Source organism: Cannabis sativa, chromosome 4 (genome assembly GCF_029168945.1).
Source record: "Cannabis sativa cultivar Pink pepper isolate KNU-18-1 chromosome 4, ASM2916894v1, whole genome shotgun sequence".
In the NCBI taxonomy this organism is placed as follows: Eukaryota; Viridiplantae; Streptophyta; class Magnoliopsida; order Rosales; family Cannabaceae; genus Cannabis; species Cannabis sativa.
The window spans coordinates 17,650,213-17,670,038 of record NC_083604.1 but is presented as its reverse complement, the minus strand read 5'-3'; the positions used below and the strand labels follow the sequence as shown (position 1 = coordinate 17,670,038).

At 30.8% G+C, this 19,826-nt stretch overlaps 2 protein-coding genes across 2 annotated transcripts; one reads left to right on the top strand and one right to left on the bottom strand.

The window, feature by feature from the left end:
* Window positions 1–289: 289 nt before the first annotated feature.
* LOC115714155 (beta-amyrin synthase) lies at window positions 290–8,924 on the top strand. Its single transcript, XM_030642724.2, has 15 exons — window positions 290–467; window positions 1,257–1,511; window positions 4,511–4,696; window positions 5,003–5,092; window positions 5,208–5,405; window positions 5,504–5,588; window positions 5,682–5,848; window positions 5,952–6,143; window positions 6,255–6,368; window positions 6,492–6,734; window positions 7,399–7,497; window positions 7,762–7,818; window positions 7,906–8,096; window positions 8,198–8,375; window positions 8,513–8,924. Exons 2-15 carry the CDS (start codon window positions 1,311–1,313, stop codon window positions 8,789–8,791), a joined length of 2,280 nt encoding a protein of 759 aa, XP_030498584.1. The 5' UTR covers window positions 290–467; window positions 1,257–1,310; the 3' UTR covers window positions 8,792–8,924.
* A 690-nt stretch (window positions 8,925–9,614) lies between these two features.
* On the bottom strand, window positions 9,615–15,932 carry LOC115714154 (protein SLOW WALKER 2). The gene is made up of 16 exons (XM_061113380.1): window positions 15,155–15,932; window positions 14,978–15,053; window positions 14,583–14,702; window positions 14,410–14,485; window positions 14,167–14,235; window positions 13,974–14,054; window positions 13,134–13,205; window positions 12,740–12,832; window positions 12,368–12,523; window positions 12,188–12,271; window positions 11,953–12,100; window positions 11,757–11,842; window positions 11,444–11,526; window positions 10,986–11,369; window positions 10,673–10,898; window positions 9,615–10,569 (listed from the first exon to the last, which is right to left on the bottom strand). The coding sequence occupies exons 1-16, from the start codon at window positions 15,825–15,827 to the stop codon at window positions 9,883–9,885; spliced, it is 3,114 nt and encodes a 1,037-aa protein (XP_060969363.1). The 5' UTR covers window positions 15,828–15,932; the 3' UTR covers window positions 9,615–9,882.
* Between the last annotated feature and the right edge of the window lie 3,894 nt (window positions 15,933–19,826).

The window sequence follows — 19,826 nt, the reverse complement described above, 5'->3', positions numbered from 1 at the left end:
CAATATCTTTTTCGTATTTCAAAAAGATATTAGCTTATTTCGATACCAAAAAAATAAAAATGAAAATAATTAAAATAATATTAAACATGTTTAAAAAGATTAAAGTACAAATACAACTAATTATTTTAAATCATGATGATGCAAGTGCCAAGTGGTGTCGCTGCTAATATAATTTTCTTTGTGCCCCTCAATTATATAAAAATGAAATCATGTTCAGACTACAAGTTCGTAACTAGGAATATGATAATAATAAATTGACTGCTGACTGAATATGGGAAAAACGTGAACACGAGGCTCTTTCTTTTCTAGTCTTTCTCTCTATTCCACCCACCGTGTTTTTTCATCATATATATAAAGGACATCAATCAAACACTTCTATAAATATATTCAATCACAGTCCTCATCTATATTATATAACTTCCAAGACCTGCCATTTCAAAAAAATAAACTTCCAAGAGCTGATAAAGGTATATATACTCATAACTCGATCACAAATTGCATGATCTTCTCATTAATTTATATCTGTAATAGTTTTTTATTTTTCTTTCTTTTCTTTTAACATTTTCATCTTCTTAACACAAAGATTTGAGAATATATAGAGAGTGTACTTGGAATGCATTGTAGTAATAAATTAAATACAACATCATACTTTTACTTTCTTTATAGAAAAATAATTTAGATAAAACTAAAAATTTAAATAATTGTATTATAGTGTTTGGTATGTTATTTTTAGTAATTTTATGATTTATTTATAGTTGATTTTTTATTATTTTTAATTTTTTCACTTCTTAATGATCAACAAATATATTTTTGTAATTAAAAATTTAAGATGCTACAAATATAAATATAAAAAAAAAAAGAATATTTTAAAAAATTATCCTTCATTAAATGCTTTCACAGAAATAGTTTTATTTTTGCTTGTCTCTATGTTTCAAGCAAATTATAACACTCCACTACTCACTTAAAGCCGAGTCCGTACGCTTTCAAAAAAAGAAAAAAACAGAGAGTTCGTATAAACTCATATATAAAGTCTGTAAAGTGAGTAGGTGTCATTTTAATCGAGGTTACTTTCAGACAGTGACACAGCTATTAAGTAAATAAGTGGGATCTATCGAAAATTACTTTCGGACCATAAATTTCAGTGAGCGAAAAACGTGAACACGCGCCATTTCTTTTAAGCAACCATATCTTTGCATGTCTACATATTTAATATAAATATATATATAACTGAAATTAGATTATTATATAATTAATAGGGTTTGTTGAAGAGAAGAAGATCGATATAGAACATATATATATAATATAAGAATATGTGGAAGCTGAAGATAGCTGATGGGGGAAAAGACCCATATATATTCAGCACAAACAATTTTGTGGGAAGGCAGACATGGGAATTTGACCCCAACGCCGGCACAGCGGAGGACCGAGCCGCCGTGGAAGACGCCCGCCGTAACTTCTTCAACAATCGCCATAAGGTCAAGCCTAGCAGTGATCTTCTATGGCGTGCCCAGGTATATATACCAATATCAATTATATTTTAGTAATAATTATAGTGTTAATTATAACCTTTTAATATTATTTTTTAGTTAATCTTTAACCACGAAATCACACATGTTAGAATATTATATAAATATATAAATATATTTATATATATATATATATTAAATCTTATTCATCTTTCTATTTTAGAATATAATTCGTTAGAGCAACTTTATTTTAATCTTTTCTATAATTTATTTACTATTATTTTTCTGATCATTTCACAATATTTGTTTTTCTTCCATAATTATTATTAGCTAGTATATAAATAATACGGATTTTTCACAAAATTATGGCTATTTAATTTTTTCTATCTGTTTTCAACTACTCATTATCAAAATATATATAATATGGAAAAAAAAAATAATAATTACATTAAATATATAAACAAAATGATTATATTGATTTTTAGTTGTTAAATTATTATTAAATAGTAATTAATTAATTTAAAAATTAAATAAAAATAATTTATAAATTACTTATAATATTATTTATAGTGTTGTAAATTAGTTTTTCAGTCAAATTTTATAATACGTAATTAAATTGAATTAAAATAAAATCAAATCTAATGCAATAAACTAATTTAAAATTAAAAAATTCAATAAAATAAGATGAAAAATATACAAATTCAATAAAAACAAATGAGTATAAAACCCATTATATACTATTGACGTTACTATCTAATAAGTTCTATCTATTATTAAATTTGAACTAATAACTTTGGTCGTATGAAAGCATAAAAAATGATGATACGAGTACTTAGCCAGTAACCACTTCATGTCATATTAATATCACATGTGTAATTAATTTGAAAAAATAATTTAAATTTTTTTAATTTAGTTTTATATAATTTTCTTAATTATTAATTGATTTTTAGTTTAATAATTATTTAAAAATATCTAATTTTTATTATTTTTAATATTAAATTATACATGTAGTATTAATGTGGTAAGTAACTAAACACTCATGCCATTTTTATTTATAAATGTAGTTTGAAAAATACAATAAATATATGTCATAGTTCTAAAAAAAAATCTTAAATAGACAATTTAAAGTTTCATTGACTGAAAAAGCTGCGATGACTTATAATAGTGCTTTTCGTTTGAACAAAAATAATGTTGGTTAATTTCCAAATTATACTAGAATTAAATTTTGAAATAAAATGTTTCTTTGAATTTATATATATTGGGATATGATTTTGTCCCGTTATTGTATTTTAACGGATTGTAATCCGTAATGTACGGCAACTGTCAGATGATAGAGTTATTTGATCTGACGGCTGAGATTGATCTAGGGGTAATTAGAGTTAGAAAGTAAAAACGTACTCTGACACTCATTTAATGTACCCGAGACTCATCTAATGTACCACAGAATACATTTCATAAAAATACATTACGGAATAAAATCATATTCATATTTAATGGTAGTTGTCATATTTATTTAAGCAGGAAACGAAAAAAGAATGAAAAATAATGTATGTGTGGGCCACGTGTAAAAAAGGTTATAATGCAAGTGAATAGAATTGGTGTTTTTCAATTGTAATGCAATTATGTCAGGAAAGATCATTTATAATATACCTCCACATATTAACGCCCTGTCTTGTCGATCGATAGCTTACACTCGTTCTTATCTTATCTTCATACATATTTATTAGATTGTTAGATTGTGTAAGTTGTGGCTAATGGCTATTTAGTTTAGGACATCACGCTTTTAATTTGATTTTGATTTTTGTTTTTATTTGGACGGAAATTTAAGATTAACCCTGCCGTCCACGCTTTTTTTGTGGGACCTTTTTGTTTCCATCCAACTTGATATTATGAGCTGGTTTGTGCTCTTTATTTTCTCCTTTTAATGAAATTTCCAGGTTAATAAAAAAATATACATTCAAAAAAAAATTTACGAGAAGCAATTATTATAAAATCTATCAGCATAGTTTCATTTTGATGGATTTTACTGTATATATATATTTTCTTTTTGAAAGGTTTTACTTATTATACCATTTACATTTAAAAGAAAAGAAAAAAGAAAGACTTCTTCTCAGTTTAAAAGCTATCCTCTAAGTCTTTTTCTCATAGTGGTGATTCATACTCTAGTTAATATTTGACTAGGAATTTTTCATTTCATACTTTATGGTTTTATATAATTATATAAAGTAAATATGAAGAAAATTTTTCTTTTATCGAGTATGTTTTAATATATTATATTCATGTATTTCTCTCTCCAATCTTTTTCTCTCATTCTCTTTTTTTATTATTATTAATTTTAAAAATAATTTCTGATCACTTATTGGATTGATGATAAAGAAAGAACTCTTTAATGTAAATATTTCAATATAGGGGAAGCTAGCATATATCTTTCCGATATTTCTAAAAAAAAAAAAAACTTTTTGATTCATAATAGTAATCAGTCACTTTTTTATAATTTTTTCAAATCTTAATTAACATTTATTTTATACTTTTGTTAAATGATTATATTATATTAAACGATTACTAATTAGCTTTTAAAATAACAAAATATATATAAAATAATTGAGTATATAAAAATAATAATTTATCATATTACATGATAACTGATTAGTTTTCAAAAAAATTTTAAAGTTACCTAAATCTATTTAATTACTAATATATATACAAATAAGTTTTTGAGATAACTAAAATATCTATTAAATTATATAATATAAAAATGAAATTTTTTATGTAAAGATAATTAATTAGTTTCTTATCAATACTATTAATAACTGAAAATTTATTTTAAAAAACACAGAAAAAAATAATAAAATAAACTTCAAAACTAGCTAACGTGAGACATCAATAAAAATAGTAATATTATTATTGTAAATTAAATAAAAAATATATATTATTATTATATACTTCCCATCAATTTATCCCCATTTAGTAAAAAATAACTTGTCTTTTTTTTCATTTTTTATATATATATATTTATGACATTGTGCCTTTTATAAAACTTATAGTTCTTGAAAGAGAAAGAGTTCAAGCAAACACTCCCTCAAATTAAGATAGAAGATGGGGAAGAAATTTCATATGAAAAGGCCACAACAGCATTGAAGAGGTCAGTCCATTTTCTCTCAGCTTTGCAGGCCAGTGATGGGCATTGGCCAGCTGAGAATGCAGGCCCCCTATTCTTCCTTCCTCCTCTGGTAATTTCATATTCATCACTTACTTTAGCTTTTCTTGACTACACAACCAATTTAGTATATCATAATTTTAAATTTTTTACTATTTCTACTACTTTGTATATTGTAATTTTTTTATAAGCATCGTATATCGTAAATTAATTCAAAAATTTTATGTGTTTTTTTGTTTGTAAATATAAATATATTTATATATATTTTTACAAATATATTTTATATTCATTCTCTCATTTTAAGTAACATTTTTAACTTCTCAATCAAATAGATGTCACAAACTAACAATTGACCAATTTTTGCTATTTATGTATGTAGGTCATTTGTTTATACATTACAGGACATCTTAACACCATATTCACATCTGAATACCGTAAAGAAATTCTTCGCTACATATACTATCATCAGGTATACTTCATAATATATATTTATGTTTAAATAATAGTGAAGAGATATTTGCTTTTGTATCAATATTATTGTACCATATTTATGCTCATATACTATACTATTTTGTACTATTTAGAACAAAGATGGCGGATGGGGATTACACATAGAAGGTCATAGCACCATGTTTTGCACAAGTCTCAATTATATTTGTATGCGAATATTAGGAGAAGGGCCAAATGGTGGTGAAGACAATGCTTGTGAAAGAGCAAGACAATGGATTCTTGACCATGGTGGTATAACATACATACCCTCTTGGGGAAAGACATGGCTTTCGGTATGAATCCAAATTACAATGCTTTTGTGTTATGTAAATACACAATAACTTAAATTTGTTGCATTATATCTTATATGATATTTTGGGGTTAATGGTAGATACTTGGTCTTTTTGACTGGGCTGGAAGTAATCCCATGCCCCCTGAATTTTGGATGTTGCCCTCCTTTCTTCCTATGTACCCAGGTATTAAAAATTTTATATTTTTTAGCTTGAAGAATATTATATGCATAGAAAAAGATGTAGAATATAAATCAATTTTTTATCTTTTTTATGCAGCCAAAATGTGGTGTTATTGTCGATTGGTGTATTTGCCCATGTCTTATTTATATGGAAAAAGATTTGTTGGTCCAATTACACCTCTCATTCTACAATTGAGAGAGGAACTTCATACTCAACCTTACGATGAAATCAATTGGAAACAAGTGCGGCATTTTTGTGCTAAGGTGAATATAATACAGCTTCCTATCAAAAAAATAGTGAAACTATATATCTATATATACATTGTTTTAAATATATAATTAACATTTGTATATTTTTTTCTTGTAGGAGGATTTATATTATCCTCATCCGTGGTTACAAGATCTACTTTGGGATAGTTTATATATATGTACTGAGCCTTTTCTTACTCGTTGGCCCTTAAACAAATTTATTAGAGACAAAGCTCTAAAAGTAACAATGGAGCATATTCATTATGAAGATGAGAATAGTCGATACATTACAATTGGATGCGTAGAAAAGGTTGTTTAAAATAATAATGAAAAAAAAAATTAAGAAATTATATATTTTCCTTACAATACAAAATATGTGTATTATTATATTGTTGTTTAATTATTATATGTGGATTAACAGGTGCTATGTATGCTTGCTTGTTGGGTTGAAGATTCAAATGGGGATTATTTTAAAAAACACCTTGCTAGAATCCCAGACTACTTGTGGGTTGCTGAAGATGGAATGAAGATGCAGGTATGTCCTTCGTTGATAAATTTTCACTTATGAATTTTTTTACAAGATACATTACTAAAATAAAATATTTTTCTAATTAAAAAAAATATTACATCGAAATGACACTTCAAATAATTTTGACAGAGTTTTGGTAGCCAAGAGTGGGATACTGGTTTTGCCATCCAAGCTTTACTTGCTTGTAATCTCACTGATGAAATTGGAGAAACTCTAGCAAGAGGCCACAAGTTCATAAAAGAATCTCAAGTTAAAGACAATCCTTCCGGGGACTTCAAAAGCATGCATCGCCACATTTCAAAAGGATCTTGGACATTTTCTGATCAAGATCATGGATGGCAAGTTTCTGATTGTACTGCTGAGGGGTTGAAGGTACTACTTTGGTTTTTTCTTTTTGTTTTCGTTTTTGTTTTCCTTTTCAAAATATATGGGTGCTTTTACAGTGCGCTCCTTAAAAATGGGTGTACTCCTTCTGTGTTTTCAATATCCGAAGTTATTATCTTAATTTTTATATGATGGTGTGTATAGTATTTATTAAGGACATCCTACAAAGTTTAATTTTGAAAAATTCATAATAATTTACAATATATAAAATATAAACGGACTATTTCAAATGTACATAAAATAAAAGAAGTACTCATACAACAGATTTTTTTTAACTTTATTTTTCGATTTATTCTTAATTTATATGTGTTCATCAATAGAATCAAGATTCCCTGTTAAAAATTGGTGTCCTATACTGTGTTAAACCAATTTAATTCTGATAAATCAATTAATATATATTAAATATGCTAAATACTTTTGTTGACTCAATTAAAGATTTAATTTTTTTAATAAATAAAAAATTAATTAACGTTTCAAATTTAAATTAGTTTAACTCAGGAACACCACTTTAAACAAGAAATCTTAATTCTCATCGGTATAATGTTTTGGATGCACTATAATTTTTTTCTAATTTATATATGTATATTTATTTATTTCAATTATACATATAGTATTTATCTAATTAGGCTTATTTATTTCCAAATGTATACAGTGCTGCCTATTATTCTCAATGATGCCACCAGAAATTGTAGGCCAAAGAATAGAACCTGAAAGATTTTATGACGCTGTTAATGTACTACTCTCTTTACAGGTAAGAGCAGCTATATATTTTCTTCTTCTTCTTTTTTTCTTTCTTTTTGTACTTATGTAATATATTAGACTTGTGTTGTGAGGGTATGTTTCAAACCAACAAGGAAAAAAGAACATAAAGTAGTAATCATGAAAGTTAATTTGGATCATTTTATTCATGTCTTATTCAATCAAAATCTTGATTTCATTTACATTTAACAATTGAGTGTATATTAGTAATACATAAGATTAATTCAATCATATAATTTTGATTTATTATTGGCAGAGTAAGAATGGTGGTTTAGCAGCTTGGGAGCCAGCAGGAGCACAAGATTGGTTGGAGGTAATTAAGGATGACTTTAATAAACTCCATGTAATATCTTTTATAATAAACTTTTTATTTCGAATCTAATATCAATTTTAAATTCAGATACTTAATCCCACCGAATTTTTTGCGGACATTGTGATCGAGCATGAATATGTAGAATGCACTTCATCAGCAATCCAAGCTCTGGTTTTATTCAAGAAACTGTATCCAGGACATAGGAAAAAGGAAATTGAAAAATTTATAATAAAAGCTACTCAATTCCTTGAAGACATACAGATGCCTGACGGTTCATGGTAATTTTACATACATATATATATATAATATTGTTAATTTACAGTTATATATGATATTGGGCAGCATAAGATACATCTTAGCTAATGATTTGATTTTATAGGTATGGGAATTGGGGAGTTTGCTTCACATATGGGACATGGTTTGCTCTAGGAGGATTATCAGCTGCTGGAAAGAGTTACGATAATAATGCAACTATACGTAAAGGTGTGGAATTTCTACTTAGAACACAGAGAGAGGATGGCGGTTGGGGTGAGAGTTATCTTTCATGCCCAAATAAGGTAAAAAAACTAATTCTTTTGAAAGGTCTAAATAATCCATGTAGTAAAATTTGTAATGGTCTTTTTTCTGTCTTGGTTCTTTAGACATATAATAAATAATAAAGTAATTATGTTCATTTATGGTGATAATTATGTAGGCATATGTAGCTCTCGAAGGAAATCGATCAAATTTGGTGCATACTGCATGGGCCATGATGGGTCTAATTCATGCTGGCCAACAAGAACGAGATCCAACTCCTCTTCACAAGGCAGCAAAATTAATAATAAATTCTCAAATGGAAACTGGTGATTTTCCACAACAAGAAATAACTGGAGTCTTCATGAAAAATTGTATGCTACATTATGCAGCATACAGAAACATTTACCCATTGTGGGCTCTAGCAGAATATCGTAGGCGAGTTTCATTATTATCATGATGTAAAAATACCTTGCAATCTATATACCTAAATTATATGGTCATAGTTTTCAGATATACCTTGCAATATATACCTAAATTAAATGTACCATGATGTCTCAATATTATCACAGATGTAATAAGTCATTTATTAAGGTGGCGTTTGGTAACACTTTTTTAATCAGTTTTCTGTTTTTAAAAGTAAAAAAGTAAAAATATTTTTCAAAAACATGTTCTATAAAACTGTTTTTACTTTTCAATTTTATAATTAGAAATCAAAATTTTAAAAACAACAAAATTCACTTTCAATATTTTTTTAAACAATTTTTTTTTCTTAATCAATCTTTTGGATTACGACCAGACCTGGACCCAAATTCCCTCCCCACGGCCCTGGCGCTGAACCCGGCTTTTGACTTGAGCCCGAATTCGACCCCGGACCTAGACCCGACTTTAATAAAATCAAAAAATAAAAATAAAAATGAACTTTACAAAACACACTTTTATTTTCTGTTTTTAAAATTGAAAAACTAAATTAGTTACAGAACGCATTTTTGTTTTTCAAAAATAAATTTTTTAAAAACAAAAATTTTACTTTCATTTTGTGATTAAAAAATTAAAAAACAAAAGTGTTACCAAACGGCACCTAAGCTTTTTTTTTTTTTTTTGAAACAGGGTCGTTTATGAAGCTTGTAAAGTAGTTAGTTCTCTGTTTACATTCAACAAATTGAGCAGACTAAAAATGTGTACCCCTTTCCTATTTGCGCCTTCGTTTTAATGTTGCCAATGTTATCGACACAATTTAAAACTGTTAAATTGGAACATCCAAACCCCATAACAAAACAGACTTTGTGTTGGAATTTGATAGTGTGTTATTCCATTACTGGCCAAATTGTACACTTTTGACTAATAAACCTTAAAATTCAGTAGCTGCTGTATCTTTCTATCTGGACCCATGGCTTAGGATTTACGATGAATAAATAGAAATTGGTATACCTTCAGGCTTATATCATTCATTAGTGTACATATCAAATGCTTAAATAAACAATCTTTAATGCTACAGTACAAAATTGAGGGGAAATCATAAGATTTCCAAGCAAAATGAGTCATCCGAGTTTACTCTGATGATGATTTTCTCTTCTTTCGCGACTTGGAAGACTTCTTTGCCTTCTTTTTTAAAGGTCCCTTGTCCTCGAGAGACGTACCATCCTCATTCAGTAGATGCTCGTACTCTTCATAACTAGCAAAAGGTGATGCTCCAGATTTGCCAGGCTTTCGTTTTCCCTTAGTTTTGATTCTTTGATCAAAACCATCATCATCATTCTCACTATCATCTACATCACCAATTTCAATAATATCATCGTCATCTTCATCATCATCACTTCCATTCTCCATAGCAGCATCGTCAATATCAAAATCCTCTCCCTCAGCAACGTCTGAGAGCATGTCTGGATCCTCATCGCTGACATTACCAACCAAGTCTTCATCATCTTCTTTAGCAATTTGGTCAAGATCGTCATAGTCATAATCGCCCACGTTCAAATCTCCAGAAAGATCAGTAGAGTCCAACATGTTGTCAATCTCTTCATTATCACTTTCGTCATTGCCTCCGCCACCATCAACATCAAACAACGCTTCTGCATCATCGTCATCTGCTCCTCTTTTCTTCTTCTTCTTTTTTGGCCTCTTTGAAGAACTCATTTTGTTCATGTAAAACTTGTGGAAGACAAGATCTTCTGGTGGAACATCATCTTCAGCCAACGATAGAATATCTGACCCAATCAAATGGTCGTTCATTTCAAGCTGGAAAACGAAGACATTATTTAAGAATAACATATTTACGAGCTCGGCAACAAGGAAATGTAATAAAGTAAGAAATAAGCAAAATCTTCTTTGTACAGCTAACCTTCTTGGCAGGTTCAATCTGTGAACCACCATGCCATGTACTTGACTTGGGTTTCTTTTCCATGAACTTGTCCAGAAAAGCAGTGAGTGAGAGATCATTAAGTGGATTTCCATTGTACACAATGTTAGTCCCTGAGAAAAGAAGGGTTGTCGCCATTTTAGAAACTGATGGGTGCACATGTGAAGCAAGTGCTGTCAGCTCCCACCAGCTTACATGGTCTGCATTGCTGTTGTTAAACAAAAACAAAACATTTAGCTGTCCGGATTAATATGAGCATTTTTATATATGAAAATGATAATAAGAGACAACTGACCAATAAGATGGTTCCCTGTGCCTTGGATTGTATCCTCCAGGTAGCCGAGCTTTCTGAGTCTCAGGGGGTGGTACTTGAGATTGCTGTCCACCAGACACAGACACTGTTTCAATGTGGTCTTCTGGGAGTGCATCGTCTCTTACCAGAAACTCTTCTGCTTCGTCTGAATCTTCATCTTCAGAAGAGAGTGGAGCTTCCTTTTCATCTTCTGAAGAATTACTGTCAGAATCAGCAAAGGAAGTATCAGTACTCTTCACATTGTCAGCTTTCTTCTCTTGAGTTTCCGAGGGAGGGGTTGGTTTCTTATCAGGCTCTTCTTCTACGATATCCTTAAAATGTTCTACTTCTTCTTCCTCGGTTGACTCATTCTGAAGCACCAAGTTCCTGCAAATGGAAGCTCGACGATGATGACACGAAATCAAAATCCATTTAAAAGGAACTTGCATGAGAAGACTTACCACAACGGCGGCCTTGCCTTTAATACTTCTGAGAGCAAGAAAAGGCATCCGCACGCATATTGAGGTGGCTGCTGAAGGGCAACCTGTCCCAGTTCAAGTAAAAGAGTAAAAAAATAAGGTATTGAAAAACAAGGGAGGACAACATATTTCCATGTATAATTCATTTCTTACATTCGATAGGAATTGTAAGGGTAAAATGGCTTTCTTTTTTCTTCTTGTTTTGACTTTTAAAAAATTGATGTGTTGAAAGAAGAAATATACGAGAGGGACTAGTGAAGAATAAATAAAAATGCAAAATCAAAAGTCATTAAACCTGCATCACACGCTTTGCAAAGGCAGCCACCCGCTTCAAATTCACATCACTTTTCATCGCTCTGAGAAGAAGTCCAATAAACATTTCTGCCTGAAATTTGCATGTTTTCACATTATCCATAAGATGTTTCATCTTCACCTTATTAAAGCATGACAAAACACCATTAAAATTAGAGCAGTGCTAAAACACATTGAACTTGCCTTCGAAGAATTCATGGCTGCAGGAAGAAGTAACTTTGCGTACAACGCCCGGTAAAACCTGTCACTAACAATTTGATTCTTAGATGAGATCTTATCAAGAAGCATTAACGCTTGAACTCCCACATTAAAATTGTTGGAATGAACCTGCATCATAATATCTACACTTAGTATACATGCAAATGCTCTTGCCTGAAATACAAACTACAGAACTGGACAAAGGTTTTCAGTTACCAGTTGGAAGAGCATTGGCGTTTGGGTCTCTATAATGTCATCAGCTTCTGTGCTTGAGACATATGGAAATGCTCTATTGACTCCCTGTGTAGCCCACGATGGATTAGCAACAACAAACTCCAAAGTAAAAAAAAAAAAAGCATATATCCAGTTAGCAAATAAAGTGATAATTATACTGACTGTTAGAAGTGCTGATAGTAGACGTGAGTCCAATTCAACCGGGGATTCTAACAAATCCTTTGCTTTGCCATGCTTATCAGATTTGGAAGCTTTTCCATGGCATTTTTTGTCACTTTTATCCTTTCCATGACCAATCCCTGCCTCTGTAATAAGAACCTGAAAATTTTTATTTGTAAGGCCTCGTCATTTCTTTTCTATTTTTTCTCTAATACACTTGTTCAAAAGAAAAATCAAACTCATAATTTGAATTATGTTGGTCTCTTCAAAAACCATTCCACTTAACACCAACTTATTTTCTTTTGCAACCAATATAGAGAGCCCACAAATGTCTGATAAGGGACATAAAAGAATACAAATAGAGACCATATATACCTTGAAAAGTGCAAAATATACATCTATCAAACGCTTTGCCACATTTGGTCCTTCTCCTTTATGAGTGAGACGAATTTGGCTCAAAAAGTTAACCTGCATATGCATACATGTAATTTTAGGTTTAAAGGATTACAAACTACTGCAGGCAACATGTAGTCACAGAAGTTTTGAAATTTATTCATGACTAAAAAGGATTAATAATTTGTTAAATTCCAAAATCTATCATTTGTAGTATATTTACTTAAGTAAGCAAGTACCAGCACTAATGCTACATTATGATTTCATTATCATATGAATACCAGAAATATAGATGCTGAAAACAAGAAAAGTGGGACAAGCTTACTCCAAATTAACTAGAAAAGATTCAATTATGTGTGTAAATTATACAACTTACAGCGTGGTACTTGGCTCGTAATACCAAATGAGGCCGAAAAAGAAAAGAGTCCACCTCATCAATCACTACAACCTGTGAAAAGGAGTTGTAAATAAATAAGATACAAAGCCTCAACAAGAGTATCTAACATCTTCACATGGTCTTATCATTCCCTCATCATCATGGTATCATATAGAGCAAAGGCACATCAAAGAACTAAGGTGGCGTTTGGTTGGAGGTAATGAAATGGAATGGAAAGGAAATAATTTTCATTCCATTCCTTTGTTTGGTTGCATTTTAAAGTATTGGAATGACATTCCAATGGAATGCTCTTTCCACCATTTTGGTGGAATAGCTATTCCATTTTAAAAAGGAAGGAATGACCATTCCAATGTAACAAGAAAAAAAATTTAATTATTTTTTTATCAATTTTTTTTTATCAATTTTAAATTTTATTCCATTCCATTCCTATTCTCATTCCCATTCCCATTCCTATTCCTATATTTTTATTCCTCCCAACCAAACGCCTTATAAGTTCACATGGTCTTATCATTCCCTCATCATCATGGTATCATATAGAGCAATGGCACATCAAAGAACTAAGTACTAGATAATGACATGATCTATCTGTAAAAACCAGCTAACAAAATGGCTTTAAATATAATAAAATACAAGTGTAACTACAAATATAATATACATGTACATCTACAAAAACAGTATTCAAAAAAGCTAGAATCATGCTCCATTCCAACTTCCCCGAGATCTTACTCTCCCCATTGATAACTGAAGTGAGGCAGTTGAACGAATACGCACATATAACATATTAAAAAAAAAAAAACTTGAAGGATATAGTGATCAGACCGTCATATTTGGGTGGTCAGACAAGATTTTTGACAAGTGATAATCAGCATTGGAAGCACCCTTATTTTCTGGATCCCCTAACTGTAAAAAAAAGACAAGTGAATATTGAATCAGATATAATCCAGGATGATAATAAAGTAGAAACAAGAGTTTTTGTAACTTGGTTGTGTAAAAGTTCATGGTGAAAACTTACTTTGTTAACTAATGCAGAGAGTAATCTCCGCTCTTGTTCTGATTTACTCTTTAGCAATGTATAAATAATCTGAATGCAATCAAAAAATATGTGAGTATAGATGAAACGTTTCACATAGTCAAGACAAAGCCCGGGGCAGGAATAAGTGAAAATTTTAAAATTTGTTATGTTAGGAAAAGAAGTCATGGTGATTAGGGATTAGGATGGAAGAAAAGGAAGCAAAGAGTATACGTCACAGCTAACCTTTAATGCCTTGTCTTTTAATATAGGTAACATATCTCTTGATGCTTCTTCTAGGGCAAAAACAAAACGTTCATACCTGAAACATTACATAATATCATTAAATATCAAGATCAAAAGACCATTTTTTGTTCAAAATCTGAACAACCTAGGACGTGTAAATCAATTACAATTACCTTTGTTTCAAACATTCTTCCCAATACCAAAATAGTAAGAGGGAGTTACCATCTTTAGTCTCAGGTACATGATTCAATGGCCGCTGTAACAGATTCTTAAGCTTTCGATCAGGCAATAAACTGAAACAAGAAGCATGCATGGAATATCAGTGAAAACGCATTACATCATCAAGTCTATATGACGTCATCCCTAAAAAACTAACATCTTCGGATAGGTTTGTTGGGTTGTTTTCTTTTCTGTATTGATTTGGATAAGCGGTTGGTGAATTTTCATTTTGTGATTCAAATTATTCAATTGAACTAGTTTCATTTTCACACTTCTTCATCCTCGAAAACCAAAGCCTATAATAGCTCATAAATAAAAAGTGAATAGAGAGCGAGAGATGATTATTGACCTTGAAACAAATAATTCTTTCAGTGCTTCGAACCCTGTTATTGCGTGCCGTTTCCCCACTTTTGATGTTACCATTCCTGCAAGAAACAACTTGTTAAAGCATTAAGTAAAACTTAAAAAAAAAAAAAAAAAAAAAAAAAAAAGCAATATTTGGATAAACGCAAGTGAGAAAAATTACCCAGAAGAGCATCAATGGACCTCAAATTCGCCATGGGGTTGTCCCCAACCAGAACTGAGAATGCGGAAACCTTATCAGTCGCAGTCCCTGACCTCTGCGTGGCAATTAGCATCTTAATATCCCCACTCTGCCCTCTTGAAGACTCGTAATCTTTAACGTATTGGGCCATCAATCTCTCTGCAAGCTCTCTCTTTTTCTCAACTACTTTCTTCCAGTCCTCCACGTTCCTCACTTCCACTTTCGTCCCCTTCCCGATCACTTTCAATTCCAATTCCTCCGCATCCATATACCATACTCCAAGCCCACTAGCTTTCATCAATGGCAGCTTAGGCATGTTCTTGAATCTCTCAAATCCCAAAGGCTTGACATTGCTGTCCTCCTCAAGTGAGAGAACAGGGGGTTTAGGCTTGGGCTTTTCATTAGGTTTTAAATTCTGGTGCGGTGGCTTCTGGGTGTTCGTCGATTTCGCAGTAGGAGCTTGTTTCTCCTTCTTATGAAGCTTATTAGTCTGGAGACGACCAGTTTTGCGAAAATCGGCATCGTTGAAGCCCGACTGGGAAGAAGGAACTGAGGACGAGAGACCGAGTGAGGAAGCGAAAGAAGCTATATCAGACTTGAGAAGGTCCAAATCTTCGGGTTTGTTCGACTGATTCGTTGAATCTGAGAGCGCCATTGTGCATGGGAGAAGCTCCGGCTCCGAACAGGAAAGGAAAGAGTTACGCGCGGGCTGTTGAAGGAGGTTCTGGCCAAAACCCTCCTGAGTCCTGACTACGTTCTTCTCTTTGAATGCGTAGGGTTTAAAGCACTTAATTGGGCCGGACTCCACCCATTGCAACCCACGGCCCACTTTTTTCAAGGATAAGTTGATAATTACATCTTTTTATTACACATTCACCGAAAATAATTGCATACTAAAATTTTCAATTTTTTTACTTTTATACTATGGGGCGGAATTTTTTTTTAGTTATACTGTGTACTGTGTTAAGTTTTTAGCGTTGTTCTATTGTTGTTTTTTTAGTTGTTCCATTGTTGTTTTTAGTTGTTTTATTTTGTGTTCTACTGTTGTTTTATAAAAACACAGTATTTTGAAAAAAAATTCGTGTGAGTGACAGTATTTTGGTAAAAGTTAACCAAAATTCAAGTTTCCAAATATAACTTATTTTATAATTGATCTGCCCAATATACCCTTATATTATAAGTTCTGGCTTTGATTAATTGAGTTGCAGGGGACTCCTATTCCTCCATAGCAACCGAATGTACGCAAGCTCCACCGCAAGTCCTCCATTGCCAGCGTCCCTCCGATTACTCCACCACCGACATCAATGCTATACTTTTGCAATTACAACCGCAACCGCCACCATCCTTCAATATTCAAATGTACGTAACTTTCTTTTTTCTTTCAGTTTTAATTTCTCTCTCTAAATCTTTGTTTCTCCCTCGTCCAATCCTCTATTTATTCTGGTTTGTATTGTCTATGTATATGTGTATAAGTTTATGTGTGCTTTTATAGTCATTCTTTGCATGACAATATAATGTCTTCCAAGTGTTTGGTGAAATAACTCATAAAAACTCTTCTTTTATTTCTTCCTATAACTAAGTGCATTCAAATTGTAAAAAGATTATCTTGTTCTAGCGTGATTGATATCTCATTTTCACAGTGAAGATTAGCATAGCACAATATAATATATATACATATATGTTATACAAAAATGACTGAGATGGCATACTCTTTCCATGCTGAGTATGAGCTTGTTTATACATAATTGGAATAAGGTCTCTTTCTATTGGAATGTCAAAGAAATATACTACAAACTTTCTGCCAAGAATTTTATTGGATTGGAACTTATTTTTTTGCTTACCTGTACTTGTACATGCTCTTAGTCTAGATTTCTTTAGTACTTGTCCATGCTCTTGGTCTAGATGGTGTAAATGTACCTTATAAATCTATTTGCAGTTCCTTTGGACTAAAATGTAAACCACAAATTTTGATGAATTTTATGAAATTGTACTGAAGTAAAGTTTTTAAGCTGAATTTGGTGAGATTAGTTGCATTAGGAAAAGTTACAAAAAAAATTTACGATTAGAAAAAAAAAAAAATCTCTAGTTGCTTTTGCTTAAAATGTATGTTTGCAGAAAAAATTTGTCTTGTTAACTTCTATTCTCTTGAATAAAAATTTGATTTTGGAGTCTTTTGAGAAGAGACAATAATTATAAGTACAAAAAGTTGTGTTTTTATTTTTATTTATTGTAGAAACTAAATTAAAATGATACATTGAGGACTAGAATCCCCGTGTTATCATGAATGAATATGAAAAACATAATAAAAATTAAAATAAGTAAAAGTTGGTAACCACCTAATTTTCTCATGAAAAATTTAGAAATATCTCTTTTACTTTTTAAATCAATTAACCAAATCTATTTTCATATTAGATTTAATTGAAACATAATTGTATGTATGTATAGTTTGGTACCAAGCTGCAAAATAAAATTCTATTACTTTAAAAAGTTTTTTTCTACAAAATTGATCTCTTATAGTACATATATATGACACATTAAATTTGTATATATCTTTTATTATTCAATTAAAATTATGTCAGTGTATAAAAAGTCTCATTCTCATTTAATAGTATAGAATAGTAACACATTGTAATCTCTTTTTTGCTACTTTGGGATTGCAGACAGATGGTGAACGAGCAATGCAAATATTTTCTTAAGTACATGGAAAATGAAGCTAGAGAGAGATTTGTTAGTGTAAAGATGATTGAGAAACATTCAACTGAAGTGCATTAATTTTAAGAGATTATTAGTATTTTACTGTGGTTCACTTTGCTTTGATGATTGACAAGTGGTTTCTATATCTCCCATGTAAACTTGTATATCGGGTAGCAATTATATCAATATTGGGAAATTAATACTTAATAGTTATAAATATTTTTTTTTCTTTAAATTTGAGCTTCGTTGGAATATTGAGAAACTAACTTTAATCTCTAAAAAAGATAAATTATTTTACTTTAAATTTAATACTTTATTTTTTGCCTTATATTAAGGTAGTAGTTTACATTTTACTGATAAATCTGTTTTGGTGTACATTATTTGAGGTACTGTATTTACTTAAATAAAGCAAGTCGTTTATCTTATTTAAGGCAAAAAATTTGCCTAATAAAGCAAGTTGTTTATCTTATTTTAAGGTAATAACTTTCATATTTAATAATTATTTTGTTTACCTTATTTAAGACACGTAGTTTACTTAAATAAGACATGTCGTTTACTTTATTCTACGTTAATGATTTACCTTTTTAATGATAACTTATATTTTAACTTATCTTATTTGAGGCACAGTGTTTATCTACATAAGACATGTCGTTTATTTTATTTTAAAATAATAGTTTATCTTTTTAATGATAAATTATATTTTTATTTACATTATTTGAGGCACGGTGTTTGTACAATATGGTGGGTCGTTTATCTTATTTAAGGCATGGAGTTTTTCTAAATAAGACATGTTAGATATATGGTCGGTTATTCTATTAAGTCTTACCCTTGACAATTAAGTTTGTTAACTGTCTGTTTTGACACCAAATGACAAAGCTATAAATAGCTTTGTCTAACTCAGTTGTAACTAGTTCATTAGTTAAGACACATATTGTAAATACAATAGAATTGATTCAATAAAGGAGCATTACTGCTCAAGGTTTTCTAAGTGTTCGAAACTGGTTTGTGATTGTTCCTGGATCAGTGTGTTTGATTGCATAGGAATCGACTCATTCCTTACAAACTGGTATCAGAGCTGGACGGGTTCTTGAGCTTTGAAGAGACAAGCTCAGCGTGGTAGTACGTGAAGAACATCCAGGGCAACAATGGGGAATGCAAAGTTCAATTTGGAGAAGTTTACAGGCAAGAATGATTTCAGATTGTGGAGGGTGAAGATGAGAGCTTTGTTAGTGCAGCAAGGGATTTAGGAGGCTTTACTTGGTGAAGAAAATATCAAGGAAAGAACAGAGAAGGAGAAGACTGAGATTCTTGAGAAGGCACACTGTAATGACCGCTCTAGTAATGTGGATTAGAAAAGGCAATTAGCACTAATTTTTATTATTTTATTATTTTATTAATATTTGTGAATTAATTTTGATTATGGACCCCAATATTTAGAAATAAATATTAGAGTTATAATTTCTCAATTCTGGAGATTTTATTAAACTCTAGGGGTATTATTTAGCTTATATGTGAAATATGTTAATTTTGTAATTTTTGCTCGGCGACAACGGAAAATGCGATGGATGGCTAGATAATCACATGAGTAAGTTTAGAACCCTATTTTATAGTGGGGAATATTTTAGAGAAAATAAATTATCGGGTTTGAGCGGGGTTATGGAAATTGACCATTTTACCCCTAGTTTCAAAGAAATACCTTAGTTTAAGTCTAAGGGTATTTTTGTCATTTGAAAGGGATAGGAGATAGGTGGCTCTTTTGTTGATTGACACCTAGGAAGGTTACTTTCAGCCAAGATTAGTTAATTCTTTCCCAATTTGGAAAATCAAAGAAAAAGGAATTAGAAAAAGCCATTTTCTCTTGGACTCTTCTCTCTTTCTTTCGGCTGGGACAACCTAGGGCAAGCATCAATTTTCTTTTCCATTTCTCTGAGTTTTCAGCAAGAATTCAAGGGGGGAAATC